The sequence below is a fragment of the Malaclemys terrapin genome, chromosome 4 (assembly GCF_027887155.1).
Source record: "Malaclemys terrapin pileata isolate rMalTer1 chromosome 4, rMalTer1.hap1, whole genome shotgun sequence".
Classification (NCBI taxonomy): domain Eukaryota; kingdom Metazoa; phylum Chordata; order Testudines; family Emydidae; genus Malaclemys; species Malaclemys terrapin.
The window spans coordinates 40,274,475-40,288,675 of NC_071508.1; the positions used below are offsets into that span (position 1 = coordinate 40,274,475).

A 14,201-nucleotide genomic window follows, 5' to 3' on the forward strand; every position below is an offset into this window, starting at 1 on the left:
GCTGCAGCCCAGGGTTAAAGCTCTGTTGGCTAGAGAGGGGGTTTGGGGCACATGCCATCTTCTAAGGGGCACAGATGGAGGAGTTCCATTCAGTCTGTCTCTGGCAGAATCTTATTTCCACTTCTACAGTAGCAGAGCCCCAGTAATGCAGGAAGAATAGGAGTACTTGTGGCACCTTAGAGACTACCAAATTTATTTGAGCATAAGCTTTCGTGGGCTACAGCCCACTTCTTCGGATGCATAGAATGGAACACACAGAGAGAAGATATTTATACATACCGAGAACATGAAAAGGTGGAAGTAGTCATACCAACTGTAAGAGGCCAATCAATTGAGATGAGCTATCATCAGCAGGAGAAAAAGAAAAAAACTTTTGAAGTGATCATCGAGATGACCCATAAAAGGTGTGAGGAGAACTTAACATGGGGAAATAGATTCAATTTGATGATAGCTCATCTCCATTGATTGGCCTCTTACAGTTGGTGTGGGTACTTCCACCTTTTCATGTTCTCTGTATGTATAAATATCTTCTTTCTGTGTGTTCCATTTTATGCGTCAGATGAAGTGGGCTGTAGCCCACGAAAGCTTATGCTCAAATACATTTTAGTCTCTAAGGTGCCACAAGTATGCCTGTTCTTTTTGCGGATACAGACTAACCCGGCTGCTACTCTGAAATTAGTAATGCAGGAGAATCCCGTCTCCTGCCAAGCCTGGGTAGTGGAGTGGGCTTTGTCTGCACAACAAGCTGCATGTGGATTTGCTGTGATACACTCCAGGGACTGACTTAGGGTCTAAATAACTGATTATCTTGTTTAATAAATACATCGCTGATGGGGAATTCTTCAGTCATTGAGGTGAGCAGAATGAATTGTTAGGACTAATGCCATCTATCTTCCTGCAGGCTGGATGATTGCAATCTCTCTGCTAGTCACTGTAAGGATATTGGCTCTGTCCTCAGTTCAAACCAGACCCTGACAGAGCTAACCCTGAATAACAATGAATTGGGAGACTCAGGAGTGGAACTGCTGTGTAAAGGGTTGATGACTCCAAGCTGCAACTTACAGAAACTCTGGTAAATCTCAGACTGGTGGTTGTGTTGCACTAGAATGCTTATTGGTCTTTATCAATGCATTGTGAGTAACTAAACCTTTGGGCCAGATCATCAGCTGAGGTAAATAATGCATCTCCACTGACTTCAATGGAGCTATGCCCATTTATTCCAGCTGAGGATCTGGCCCTATATTTACTGTACTCTGTAAACGCCTCAGAAAACCCTGAATTCTTATCAAATGGCTTCTCGTTTATTGGTAGGGAAAGTAAACTGATGCAACTTCAAACACTTCCTGAGTAATGACTGGAAGAATCTGATCCCTAACTGGACTAGAAATGGCTGACTTTTCCCAGCTCTGATTATTTGGCCAGGGCAGCTCCAGAAAGAGAGAGAGCAAGAACCACTTGTCTATAGCAGCTTTTAACACCTCCCAAATACCACCCCCTCCAGTCTTCAAAGAGAACTCTTTCAATAGCTACATATATTTGGGGTTTTAATCTGTTCTGCTCACTTGTTTAGCACCAAGACTATAGTACATAAATGGATCTTGGCACTTCAAAGACCAAGATAAGGTCTAGACAGCTGGCAGCCACCCAGGGGTTACCTTGGTGGGGGGGGGGGGGGGGTTGCGAATGGTTACAAGGCTGACTTTTGGTCCCTCCACAGTTCTGTGGGCTTCAAACTTCACGTGTCCTCTAGTGAGAAGAGCAATTAAAAAAAATTGCAGGCAAGGGGAGCCAAAATATTAAGTAAATCAGACACCTTGTTTTTAAGATAAGCCTTGTAATAAGTGGATCTAATACTTTCCCCAAGAGGATGGAACACTAGTTATTGAGTCACATTTCAAATAGTTTCTTTTTAAACCTCAAGTTTCTCAAGAGCGCCAATCACCAATTCATTAGCTTCTCTCCTAAGCTAGGTTGCGTGGGTGGGTGTGGTGGCTTTTGGGGGGGGGGGGGGAAGCAGTTCAGTTCATGTTAAACATCCACTGTTTACCTAGGTCTATGTGTTAAAGATTAAATCAGAAACATCAAACTTTTCTAAAAAGCAAACTTCCATACCGAACTCCATTAAGATGATGTTGGCTCCTCTGAGTGATTTAAATCAACCCCCCTTCCTGGTAATGTTGCAGCTGTCATGCAACCACTCCTACCAGAAACAGCACTGGAAAGAGACCTTTACCTGCTCTCAGTGGCAGCAGAGGACTGATATGTCCTGCAGGATACAGTAGTTAGATATCCACAGTGTAACACCTACACAGCAATGGGGGATGTAAGCCAATATTTGGCTTAGATTTTTATTTTTGACTACTGTGCCCTCGCTCTAGGGAGTCAAAGAAAGGTAAGATTCCCTTGTTTTCTATCTGGAAATAGCCTTTTGTTGGCTTAGACTTGTTCTATGTAGAACAACATTGCTGCATAGATACATTGGAATATTGTCATTATTTAATGGAAGAAATTCTCTTCTCTGCTATGGCTGCTGTACAAGAAGTTATTAAAAAAACATGGAAGCTCCTTGTTACTGCAACTCTAAAACTAGCTGATTAAAATTTTTTACTGAGGCAGAGATTATTGGGTCTGGCCTTATCATAGTATTTAGCTTGGCATGTAATAATTTTGGTAGAATTTCAGATGCTTTGTAAAGGCACTGAAGCATAATACACTGTAGCACTACAATGGATTATGAAGCCAAATAGTGGAGGATACACCAGTCTCTGAGGAGAACATGGTGAATTCTGAGGAATTCTATTCCTCATATGCCGGTTTCTTTTCTCCCTCAGGCTGCAGAACTGCAATCTAACAGATGCCTGCTGTAAGCATCTCCGTTCTGTTCTGAGCACAAAACCAACTTTGACAGAGCTGCAGCTGGGTGATAACAAACTAGGAACTTCAGGTGTAAAAGTGCTGTGTGAAGGATTGATGGATCCCAACTGCAAGCTACAGAAGTTACAGTAAGTAATCACTGGCCTCCTTGGTTCTTTCATGGATGCTTGACATTGCAAGGTGCTAGACAAAACTCAGGTGGATGGGTAGGTTGGGAGTGGAGTTCTGTCACCTCTCATAAGCAGCAGTAAATTTGCCTCCAGCTGCAAAAATGTGAATATCTGCAGGGGGGAAATATCTGATAAACCATTTTAGTGGGGATTGGATGGTCCCAAGGCCTTGTAATGTTGTGGCCTGGTCTCTAATCTGACCACCTCAGCATAGCCCAGATTGGTAGTGACCAAAAGCTATTCTCATTGGTAGGTTGAGTGGTTTCAGCAGTGCTCCAAATCTTTGTTGTTCACTTTATTTCCCAACCACCTGCTGTATGGTTCTCCAGTGTTGCATTCGTTGGATCATCGGGATATGTTCCATGGAGCATAGTTTGACTATTCAGACAAATTGGTGGTTTTAATCCAATTTCCAGTGGATAGGTCTCTGTATCGAAACCACCTTTGACTGAGACCCTTGTTTAGCAGAGGCCAGGAATTAACTGGGCATGAAGAATTTGCTGCTTCCTTCCTCAAAAGGACAAACTACCACCCTTTGTCCTCCAGTTTAACCATCTACTTCTCACAGAGTTATGGATGGTTAGTCTGGCTCTTCCCATAGCCATATTATTATAGGGAAGGTGAAGTGGGTAGAGATTAGGTGCATGCCATTTACACAGCATTTTAGGCTCTTGTCCACTGCAAACAATCCTCTGACCTTACTTAATAAATAGTGGTAGGTGCCTATCAATGCAGAATGACCTGGATGTTCTTTGATCAAACCCCAGTCAAGAACAGGGAGCACAAACTTGTTCCATGACCAGCAGGAGTGCTGCTGATCAGTTTATTGCTTTTGATTCTGGTCTCTAAGACTGCCTGTCTGGTTTCTGATCTGATTCTACCAAAGGTTACCAATTGGAGAAACTAACTCTTCTCCTCCTTTAGAAAGACAAAGCAGTGGTGGTCGTATGCTCTCTTACAATTCAAGAATTAAACAGTGGTTGCATGCAGGTTTGCTGACATTCTTATGAAAGGCTTACTATTGAAACTGAGCAGATACCCCATCTGGTGATGCTTTCAAATCAAACTGACTGAAGCCCCCTGGCAATAGCATGGAAGTGCTATTAAGTTAGTAGCTGAGGTTTGAGGACTCTTCCCCCTTCCCCCATGAAAAGCCATGAGCAATCTGTATATTTAACTGGCTGAATGGTAAACTCTCTGCTCTATCTTCCTGTCTGATCTGTGGACAAGATCTCTACGCTGCTGACATAAGTGAGCTGAGTGGTATGGTGAAGACTCCTATTTTGCTCTGGTTTCTTTTTTGCAGGTTAGAGTATTGTGAACTCTCACCTGACAACTGTGAGATGCTCTGCTCTGCTCTGCGCACAAAGCCTTCCCTGAGGGTGCTCAACATAAGTAACAACAAACTGGGAGATGCAGCAGTAAAAGTGCTGTGTCAGGGGTTGATGGATCCCAACTGTAACTTACAGTCACTACAGTAAGTAACAGCTAGTTCTCTCCAGTTCTAACTCTGCTCTTACAGACACACACCACTTTCTTGCTGCCAGGAATACTTAAGAAATTCTGTGGCTTATCCAGGTACATCTCTGTTGCCATGAAAATTGCAAAAACTCTCCTGGCTTAAATTCTCCTTGGTGCTTGATTCAGGGAGCTGGCTTTCACTCTTCACTGCATGGTAATGGCAGTGGCGTCACTGTGGACCAGACTTGCAAAGAAAATGTCCGATGGCTCCTATGTGGGAGTGGGGAGGGGAAGCTACTATCCCCCAGCTCTAGCTAGTCTCCCACCAGTTACTATCCAACGAAGTCTGAATACTGCTTCAGAATAACAAAGTGCACGTCTCTTCAGAATGGTGTGCGGCAATACACCCCTTGCCTGGGGTAACGTCCGTGGAGACCGTTTGGTGCAAGATCTGAGTTTCCTGCCCCCGTCTCGATCTGCAGAGCACTCCTGTTCTAAGCGCAGTATAGGCTGCAGAATCCGCTTATAGCATCAGCTGGAAGCCATGTGGAGGCCCAGTGTGTCTGCAGCAGAAGGAGTGCACCGTCCCAGCATGGTTCTAATGGAGTTATGGTCTCAGGGACTCCCCTGGCTCTGTCTGTCCCCAGGGCTTCCTTAAAGAGGTGACTTGTCTGGGCCTCTATCGGTTACATACCCAGTATGTGGGTTTAATGAGCACCATAGTGCCCTAAAGGAAGGGTGATGTTTCTTCTGGGGGAATAATGGGACAGATCCTCAGCTGGCATACCTTCACTGAACTCAGTGGAGCTGCACCAGTTCAGACGGGCTGAGGACCTGGCCTGCAATCTCTCTTCCTGATTGTATTCAGGATGGTAGATGTCCTTTAATACACTGACGTATGGAGGAAGCAACTGTTGAACTTTGATATGATTCTTCTATTCTCCACAGTCTGGAGAACTGTCGTATCACGGCTGCTAGCTGTGGGGATCTCAGCACTGTTCTTGCTAGGAAGCCATCCCTGACAGAACTGTCTGTGGGAGAGAACAAGATTGGAGATCCAGGTGTAGCGCTGCTGTGCCAGGGACTGCTGAATCCCAACTGTAAAATAGAGAAGCTATGGTAAGGGACACCAATGGCTACTTAACATCTGCACAAGTTGGTAGCCTCTAAGTCATCTGTATTTATTATGCTGGCATGATCTTGCCCGATATGTAGAGTTTCTCAGTCAACAAATCCCTTATGAAGCAGGGGTGCACCTCAGACCCCTTCTCTCAGTGAGGGTTGGGTGAAGAACACTACTGATCTCACTGTGCTTTCCTGCCTATTCAGAAAACTATCAAATTCTTGGAAGAAGGGCATGACAGAACGCTGCTGTAATGAATATTCAGTCGTTCTGTACAACGCTGTGTACCCAACTTACCTTCTTATTTTTAAAAAGAGATTTTCATCTCTAATGCAGGAAAGGGGAAGATGTAAGCAGGAGAAGGCTGCTTACACAAAAGATACGTGTAAAATAAATGTGTGTGCATATAACAAGCCTGTTAGAGTAAAAAAAAAAAACAGACTCTACTGTTCTGCATTTCTACTGCCCTGGGTAAAAATAGGATTCACCCCAGATCAGCATATAAAGTCTTAAGCAAATCTTGAAGAATCCAATATTCTTATTGTGTTCCTCAGGTTATGGGAGTGTGGTGTCTCACCTGCTGGCTGTAAGGATCTCTCCCATGTCCTCAGTACAAAAGAGTCCTTAACAGAGCTGAGCCTGATTGGTAACAGATTGGGAGACCCAGGAATGGAGCTACTGTGTCAAGGACTGAAGGATCCAAAAGCTAAACTCGAGGCACTATGGTAACCTGCTGCTAGCTTCCTTTACAATGTTCACGGTCTTAACTTATTATTTTTGTTAATAAAAATAACTCTCCTACACTAGACAGTGCCCACACAAACGTCCTAACTGATTCAGGCCCTCTAAGGGTGGTGTGGTTCTTCTGCTTAGCAAGGTCCCAGAGGGATTCTGGAGCATAAAGCCCATTGAAGTCAATGGGACTAGTGCTCCTAAAATTCATAGGTAACTTTTTTGAAAGGTCATGGGGGAGATTTTTCAAAGTCTAGGAAACTGAGCATCGTCAAGTTTGAACCCACCCATTAAGTATAATCCATTCACTTGACAGAAGGATTCAGTAACTTGGAAAAAGTCGTTTGAGAGGGCAGCTTTAACAGCAAATTGGATGTTATGGTCTGCTAGTTTCCTGTTTTTGTATTGGATTCCTAGCTTTCCCATGGCTTTCTATTGCTCTGAAGGCTTGAGCTCTAAATCCCACCAAGTGTTTCAGGATTTCTCCTGTGGTAGAGAAGAGGGAGTGAATTTGTTCACCGAGGAAAGCGATCGCCTTTAGCAATGAAAGAAATCTGTCTGCTAGCTGCAATATAAATATACATGGCTCCCCCTTGAAAGGGTTTAAAGAAGTCAGTACTCTGACTGATGGTGGCAATTTTAGTCAAAATGTAACAACAGAAGGTCTTCCCTACATCAACTTCTCTTTTCTCACCTCTATACTTACCTGGTGTAGCCTTCCAGACCTAGGTCCTCTGGCATCACGTGATCTGGGGTAGGAAGAGAACTGCCCCTTTCTGTGAAGGTTTAACAAGTGAAATAAACCTTTCCTACTATCTAAGCCAAAAGGATCTATGCGATTCATCTGTTTACACGGATAGGTTTTCCTCACCCTCACATTCATCTAGCAATAGGTGAGGTGCCTCCTGTGTTGAAGGTGAATGGTGGTATGTCTCTCAGTGATCCCATTCAGAGTGAACTAATCTCTCATGCAGCTATGTGCCTCAAAAGAACGAAGATCTTGCATTCTTTGAGGTGGGGGACATAATCTTAGTGTGATGCAACAGAACAATTGAGCCTCAGACCTTGGGGAGTGGATAAGGACATGGGTGATTAAAATAGCACATCTAATCATTGATGGCAAAGAACAGAAGGCCCAGACTTCACTAGGAATGTGGTCTCACCCGTCTAAATAGCTCTAATCACCAACGTGAGGGGGAGGACGTGAGGCATTCAGGAGAGGTCAGCAGTCATAGAGGTTAAAGATGGGAGAGGAAGACCCATTAGATCATTCAGTCAGTCTTGAAGTTCTGGTTGTTTCTTTGCATTGCAGGATAAGGGAATGTGGTCTCACAACTGCCTGCTGTAAGAGCATTAGCTCTGTTCTTGGCACAAACCAGACCTTGAGAGATCTGCATATGGGTGGAAACAAGATAGGAGATGCAGGGGTTGAAATTATCCGTGAAGGACTGATGAACCCCAACTGTAACTTACGGTCCCTATGGTAAGTAACTTATTTATCTTTCACTTGCAGATATTGGTTGCCCAATAAAGAATGGGGGTGGATGGGGATAAGGCATCGAGGCTACAAAGAAACAGTTACAAAATACCAAATTGTTCCAAGTGAGAACTGATGCCTCAGTTGGTATTAATGATTATACCTCAGTTGACACTAGTGGAGCTCTACCATTCTGTGTCAGCTGTGGGACTAGCTGTGTCTGCTCCTTCTGAATGAGCTTTAAGAACATGAGTCTATGTACCGTAGTAGTATTTACCTGCAACACAGAGATGCTGGGAACATTGGAAGACAGTCTCCCTTGAAGTCCTCATTTCCCACAGATTCTTCCTTGTACTTAAAACTGGCCCTTTGGTAAGAACTAGCAAACGTTAACTCCAATGTTGTCTTTGGGGTATAAGCCACACTAACTAAAGGGGAGCTGGAGGAATCTCCCTAGGGTCAGGCTATCCCAAACCTGCTGATTGCAGGATTTGTTACACCTTCCTCTGAAGCAGCAGGTACTAACCACTGTCAGATGGCATACCTGGCTAGATGGATCACTGGCCTGACCCGTATCTGGCAGTTCCTGTGTCCTACTGCTAGAGGACAAATCCTAACTTGGGTAACAAGTATGTGTTGCTTTCTTTGTGTACTTGTGCAAATCCAACACTGTTTCAGCCCTGCCAGAACAAGCAGCCAGTCAGTTTCAGTGTGGATTAGCAGAACTGTCCACATCTGACTATTAGTAGCCAGTGACACTTCCCCCTGCCCGCCCCCCCCCCCCCAAGTCTGAGTACTAAACTTGCGTAAATAACTGGCTTAGTACTCCCAACACAATGCTGCAGCGCAGCCACCTCCCCACCCCAATGCCACAACACTGGAATGGTACTCTATAGCTCTAGTTGCACCCAGTGAAGCCAAATAGGCAGGAGCCATGGAATCACGTGTGGCTACCAAGGATGCTTTAGTTATGGCTTCTAGAACCTGTAGGTTATACTAGAAAGCCTCTGTCTCTCAAGATCCTTCTGCTGAGAACCGAAGCCAATCAGTTTCTGACTGGGAAGGATTGAGGGCCAAAAGATCATTTGCCTTCTCACAGAAGTGGACAAGCAGACTGGGCTATGAGTTTGACTGGGTGACATCTGAATCTCAAGGCCAATAGATGTGTCAAGTAACCCAAGGGGGGGGGTGTTCTAGCACAATAAACGTAGTTTAGCTACTCCTGTGTTTACTGAAGTACTGGTCCTTCCAATAGCCTTGGCTTCTTCAAGGCACTCTTTCAATTTGCCTTTGTTCTTTATCTGTAAATAACCCAGTAATAATATTCCGTAAACGTTGTTTAGTCTGGTCTTCATTTAGCTTGGTCACCACCTGTAGCGGTGTAATAAGGAGAGAGAATAGCTTAATGGCTCAGTCTGGCTGCAAAAAGTCATTTTTTTCCCCTACAACAGATTCACCAGACTGTTTGGTCTGCAAGTTGGATAGGTCTTGGGTTCCCTAGCACACTATCTACTGACCAATCACACTCGTGCGCACAAAAGAATGGAAACAAGATGTGGGAACACTAATCTTATGCAACTGAGACCTCCACTTGTGCAACATCAAACTCACCAAGCCTAATATAGGCTTGCTTGATTTCCATCCATTAGCAGGGAAGGGCCAGATTCTGTCCTCTGTTACACCTGGCGTTTCCATGTAGCATAGGACAGAATTTAATCATGAATATCTAATACTGCCCCAAGTCTTGTATGGCGCATCCTGCAAACAGATGGCAATGGGCTCTCTCTCTTTCCATGGCTGGAGCCAGAAGAAAGGGATTGCCTACAACAAGTAGTCACAAAGGGCCCTGAGCACTGGTGTCTTTAGAGGGAGCACATGCTTTATGTAAAACACATAAGCTATCCTATGTGCCAGCCTCTGAAATGGTAGAAAGACACAAGAAAAGTGGTGTTGCTGCCTGCTGCAGTCCTGGTTGGGATGTCTGAACTCTGGTCTATTAGAGGAGTACTGACTTAAGAGTCACTTTACTCCTTACTTTGGCTTCTCTCTTTCCCTGCAGGTTGGGTAACTGCAGTCTCTCAAGTGCTTGTTGTGGGAGTCTGGCCACTATCCTCTCTTCCAAACCGAGCCTAACCGAGCTAGACCTGAGTAACAATTCACTGGAGGACGAAGGTGTGAAGAAACTGTGTGAATCACTGAAACATCCAAATTGCAAACTACAGCAACTAGTGTAAGTGGTGCTCATTTTATATTCCCTCAGCATTGTGCTGGTGTCTTGGAATTAAAAGGAGAATGTGGGCTTCCAAGAGGAGACAGGGCAGCGAGCAAAGTCTGCTCTAAGGAAGTTACTGTCTCATGGGAATCCATGACTTCCTGCAGGAGGCAAACTTCTATCAGCTGTTTCAGGAGCTGCCTGCCCTTTTAAGGCTGTTTGCCCATGCTCTTGACCCAATGGCTTACTGCCTTGTCCCTAGAGACCAGACTAAACTGTGACAGGGCAACAGAAAACACTTGAGCCTGGTCCTTTTAAGGCTCTGTCCACACTGCAGCTTTAAATAGCTCACTGCCTGGGTGTGTCCCATGCCACATAACCAATAACTGTGGTGGCCAACCACACGGCCCCTGTCAGAAGCCGGCTCTTCCACATGGTCTCCCAGTAACTGGATTCACCTGGCTTGCCTGCCCCTCAGCTGGAGGGACTTGCATGAGCTCCTTATTGACACAGGTGACTGGGCTCTGGAAAGGAGTTTTGGTGGTGGGCTTTTATTTCTATCCTTATTCCTTGTGAAGAGCCTTGGAAATGGGTTAGGGCTGGAAGGGACAAGCAAGTGGACACCACTGCTGCAGTAGGAGGATGTGGGGGGGGGGGGGGGGGAGAGAAAGAAGAAACATTGTTTTTTATGTAAAGTTAGCCCATTCTGTCTGGGCCATATCCAAAGAATTTCTTTGCTGACTTTCCCTTAAATCCTCTGACGTGACTTAGCCTGGGACTAGATGAGTAACACCTTCTCTCTTGTACCTGTAGCATGGACAGGCTCTTAGTCAATCTGTGACTGAGACAGCTGTCCCTGTGTGACTGCATGGGGATGCCCCAGAATTGAAATAGCAGAACATAAAGGTCTTGTCAGTAGGACATTTCCTGTCCCTAACTCCTTCATGCTGTGAAGCTATTTTAATTCCATCCCCTGCTCTTTGACCAGATCATGCCCCCACTTCCCTAGGAACAGAGGAACTGCCATACTGGATGAGACCCATGGTCTGTCTAGTCCAGTATCCTGTCTGACCATGGCCAATATTAAATTAAAAGATGGCAAACTTAAAAAAAGAGATACAAGGAAATGCGCATCACAATGCATAAAAAGACTGAACTTCTCTGCCACAAGTAGTCCATTTGAGGCCAAGCCCTTGTCAGGACTCATGGGATTGGATGTTTATACAGATGACAAGAATATCCAGAGTTCCGATAAATGTTGGAAGAAACATTAAACATACTGCTGAAGCCCATCTCTCACTATCAGAGATTAGGATGAGATCTATGTGGGGGGCAGACTATCTCACACCATTCTAATTCCTTTGATTCTTGCTCCTGTCAGAGAGGGGAATATTGGATTAGATCGGGGTGGGCAAACTACAGCCCGTGGGCCAGATCTGCCACAGCAGCCATTTTACTCCAGCCCTCGAGCTCCTGCTTGGGAGAGTGTCTGGGGCTTGCCCCACTCCAGCCAGGGAGCAGGGTCGGAGGCTGCTCCACACAGCTCCCAGAAGCAGCAGCATGGCCCCCCTCTGGCTCCTATGCATAGGGACAGCCGGGGGCTCCACTCTGCATGCTGTCCCACCCCAAGCACTGCCCCCGCAGCTTCCGTTGGCCAAGAACCGCAGCCAAAGGGCCGGTGCCTGCAGACCGGGCAGCGTGCAGAGCCACCTGGCTGTGCCTCCATGTAGGAGCCAGGGGGCGGGGACATGCTGCTGTTTTCCGGGAGCCGCTTGAGGTAAGCACTGCCCGGAGCCTGCACCCCTGATCCCCTCCTGTGCCCCAATCCCCTGCTCCAGCCCTGATCCCCCTCCAACCCCTCATCCCAAGCCCCACCCCAGAGCCCACACCCTGAACTCCTCATTTCTGACCCCACCCCAGAGCCTGCACCCCCAACCAGAGCCCTTACCCCCTCCCGCACCCGAACTCCAATTTTGTGAGCATTCATGACCTGCCATACAGTTTCTATTCCCAGATGTGGCCCTCGGGCCAAAAAGTTTATCCACCCCTGGATTAGATGGACCATGGGTCTGATTCAGTCTGGCAGTTCCTAGAGGCAGATGCTTCAGTGGATTGTGTAGCTAGACCATGCTAGCAGAAACAAATCCAGTTGTATGACTCTCCTTCAATAGCCTTGCTAGCAACTTAATACAGCTGAAGGCTACCCTTGGTTTAATAGCTCTGCCTGAGGACTTTGGTCTTGAACCAGGACTAGCAGAATAGTAAAGGCCAATAAGGCAGTTTTGGCTCAAACCTGATTGGCTCCTTTTTGCCATGTCTTCTCCCCAGAGGTGACTGTGCCTTGCTCTCCAGCACTCTTTGATTTGATAGCATGCCTGCTGAGACTGTGTTGTTTGTTTTTTCTTTTCAGTCTGTATGACATCTACTTGAGTTCTGAAGTGGATGATGAACTGAAAGTCCTGGAAGAGTCCAAACCTGGACTGAAGATTATTTTGTGAAAGGTGTAGTTTCAGATGTGACCATCTGCTAAGCACTGTCCTCTCCCTGTTTCTGCCTCTCTATCTGAACTCTTCATATGCAGTTAACCAATGAGTTCAATGTAGAATGTTTTTACCAAAAAAAAAAAAATTCATGGAATCTCTGCAGAACAATGTCCCTCAAGGGAATTGGCAGCCTGCTGTGTATTCATGAATGTATCCGATCTGAGGCTCATCAGAGCATCTCATTCCCCGAGGTAAAGAATACTAAGCATCTACAAGAACTGGGCCTTTAGCCTATAGGGACAGCTCTAACATGCCTATTTAATGGGTCAATCAAGATTTCTAGAAGTTTCCCTTCCACTTAAGAGCTGGCAAAAGCAGAACCACCTGGTGAATGTCTAGTATTCAATAGATGGTGCTTTTGCTGAGTCTCTGGGGGAAAGTATCCAGGAACAAAACAAAAATATTGACACTAAAATAAATGAAAGTAATGCACTCTTCCTGAAAGAGGTCATTTTTTCCCCCTGGGAAAGTAACCTTAACAGGAGCCCCTAGGCAAGGCTGATAAGAGTAGGTGCTCACTTAATACCAGACTTTCTTTCTCTTGAAAGAAATCTATAAAGCTTCTTTATTACAAGTAAAAATGATGATGCTCTCTTTCTGCTAAACTGAAAGTGAGTAAATTCTCTGAATTGTTCTGGCAAAAGTAGCTCTGTAGAACTGTCATTCTAATAAAGTTTCATTGCAAAGAATGAGATTCTTATTTCTCTGCTTTGTTCAGAAAGTTACAATACAGACCCACTTATGCGCGGATGTCGGGAGTGAAGCCGTCACGACCGTGGGTTAAGAGGGCCATGCTGAAATAGCTTAAGATATCTGTATATACAATCTAGTATTACATGCATATTCAGAGTCCCAAATACTGCAGGCCTATCTGTTAACGGCGCTTTGCAAGAATATAAATGTAAATGTGTAATCTAATAACATTACTACTCAGGGGTGAAAGTAACTCAGGGCACTTACCGGTACGGGGTGGGGGTGGCTCTGGGCCCCAGAAAGGGAGGGGCCTCGGGTGGAAGGGGCGGGGCTAGGGGTCAGCATCCCCTAGCCAGCCCTTCCAGGCCGCCTGGTCCACGCTGCCCGGGGTTCCCATGACAATTTAAAGCCCGGGGCTCCGGAGACCGCTGCTGCGGTAGTGGCATCTGGAGCCCCGGGCCCTTTTAAATCGCTGGTCCCGGGGCAGCTGCTCCCTTTTGGGCCTCCTTCCCCAAGGAGGGGGGCCAAGGGGGGCCAAAAAGGGCAGGGAACTTAAAGCGCTGCAGGGTCCTTTGCAGCGGCAGCACTTTAACGTTGCTGCCCCCCCCCCCCCCCCCCCCAATCGGCGGTAAAGACATACAACACGTTTCTGCTCCACACTTCCTGTCGATTTCTGTTTGTGAATTAGTGAGCAAATCTGTAGCGCTACATAGCAAGTTCCTGTACCGTGTTAACGAGTCTCGCATGTTAAATAGGTAGCATTGGGAGGCATGGTGCTACCGCATGTTAAGCAGATTTGCGCATAAAAGGGTTGCGCATAAACGGGTCTGTACTGTATGTTTGATGCAAGTGATGAAGGGAAACAGAAGGTTGTTTGACCTACAACTTCAACCTACCTTTAACTGCTTTAAGACCA

General features: G+C 45.8%; 1 protein-coding gene across 2 annotated transcripts in view; it reads left to right on the forward strand.

Annotated features, from left to right (window-relative positions):
* RNH1 (ribonuclease/angiogenin inhibitor 1) overlaps positions 1 to 13,281 on the forward strand; it is a 43,310-nt gene extending 30,029 nt beyond the window's left edge. For both annotated transcript variants that reach the window (XM_054025894.1, XM_054025895.1), the window contains exons 3-10: positions 902 to 1,072; positions 2,832 to 3,002; positions 4,351 to 4,521; positions 5,454 to 5,624; positions 6,183 to 6,353; positions 7,673 to 7,843; positions 9,897 to 10,067; positions 12,460 to 13,281. In XM_054025894.1, coding sequence (XP_053881869.1) covers positions 902 to 1,072; positions 2,832 to 3,002; positions 4,351 to 4,521; positions 5,454 to 5,624; positions 6,183 to 6,353; positions 7,673 to 7,843; positions 9,897 to 10,067; positions 12,460 to 12,547 — 1,285 coding nt within the window. In that variant the 3' untranslated portion in view covers positions 12,548 to 13,281. The remainder of the gene's footprint in view (positions 1 to 901; positions 1,073 to 2,831; positions 3,003 to 4,350; positions 4,522 to 5,453; positions 5,625 to 6,182; positions 6,354 to 7,672; positions 7,844 to 9,896; positions 10,068 to 12,459) is intronic.
* Positions 13,282 to 14,201: the final 920 nt, after the last annotated feature.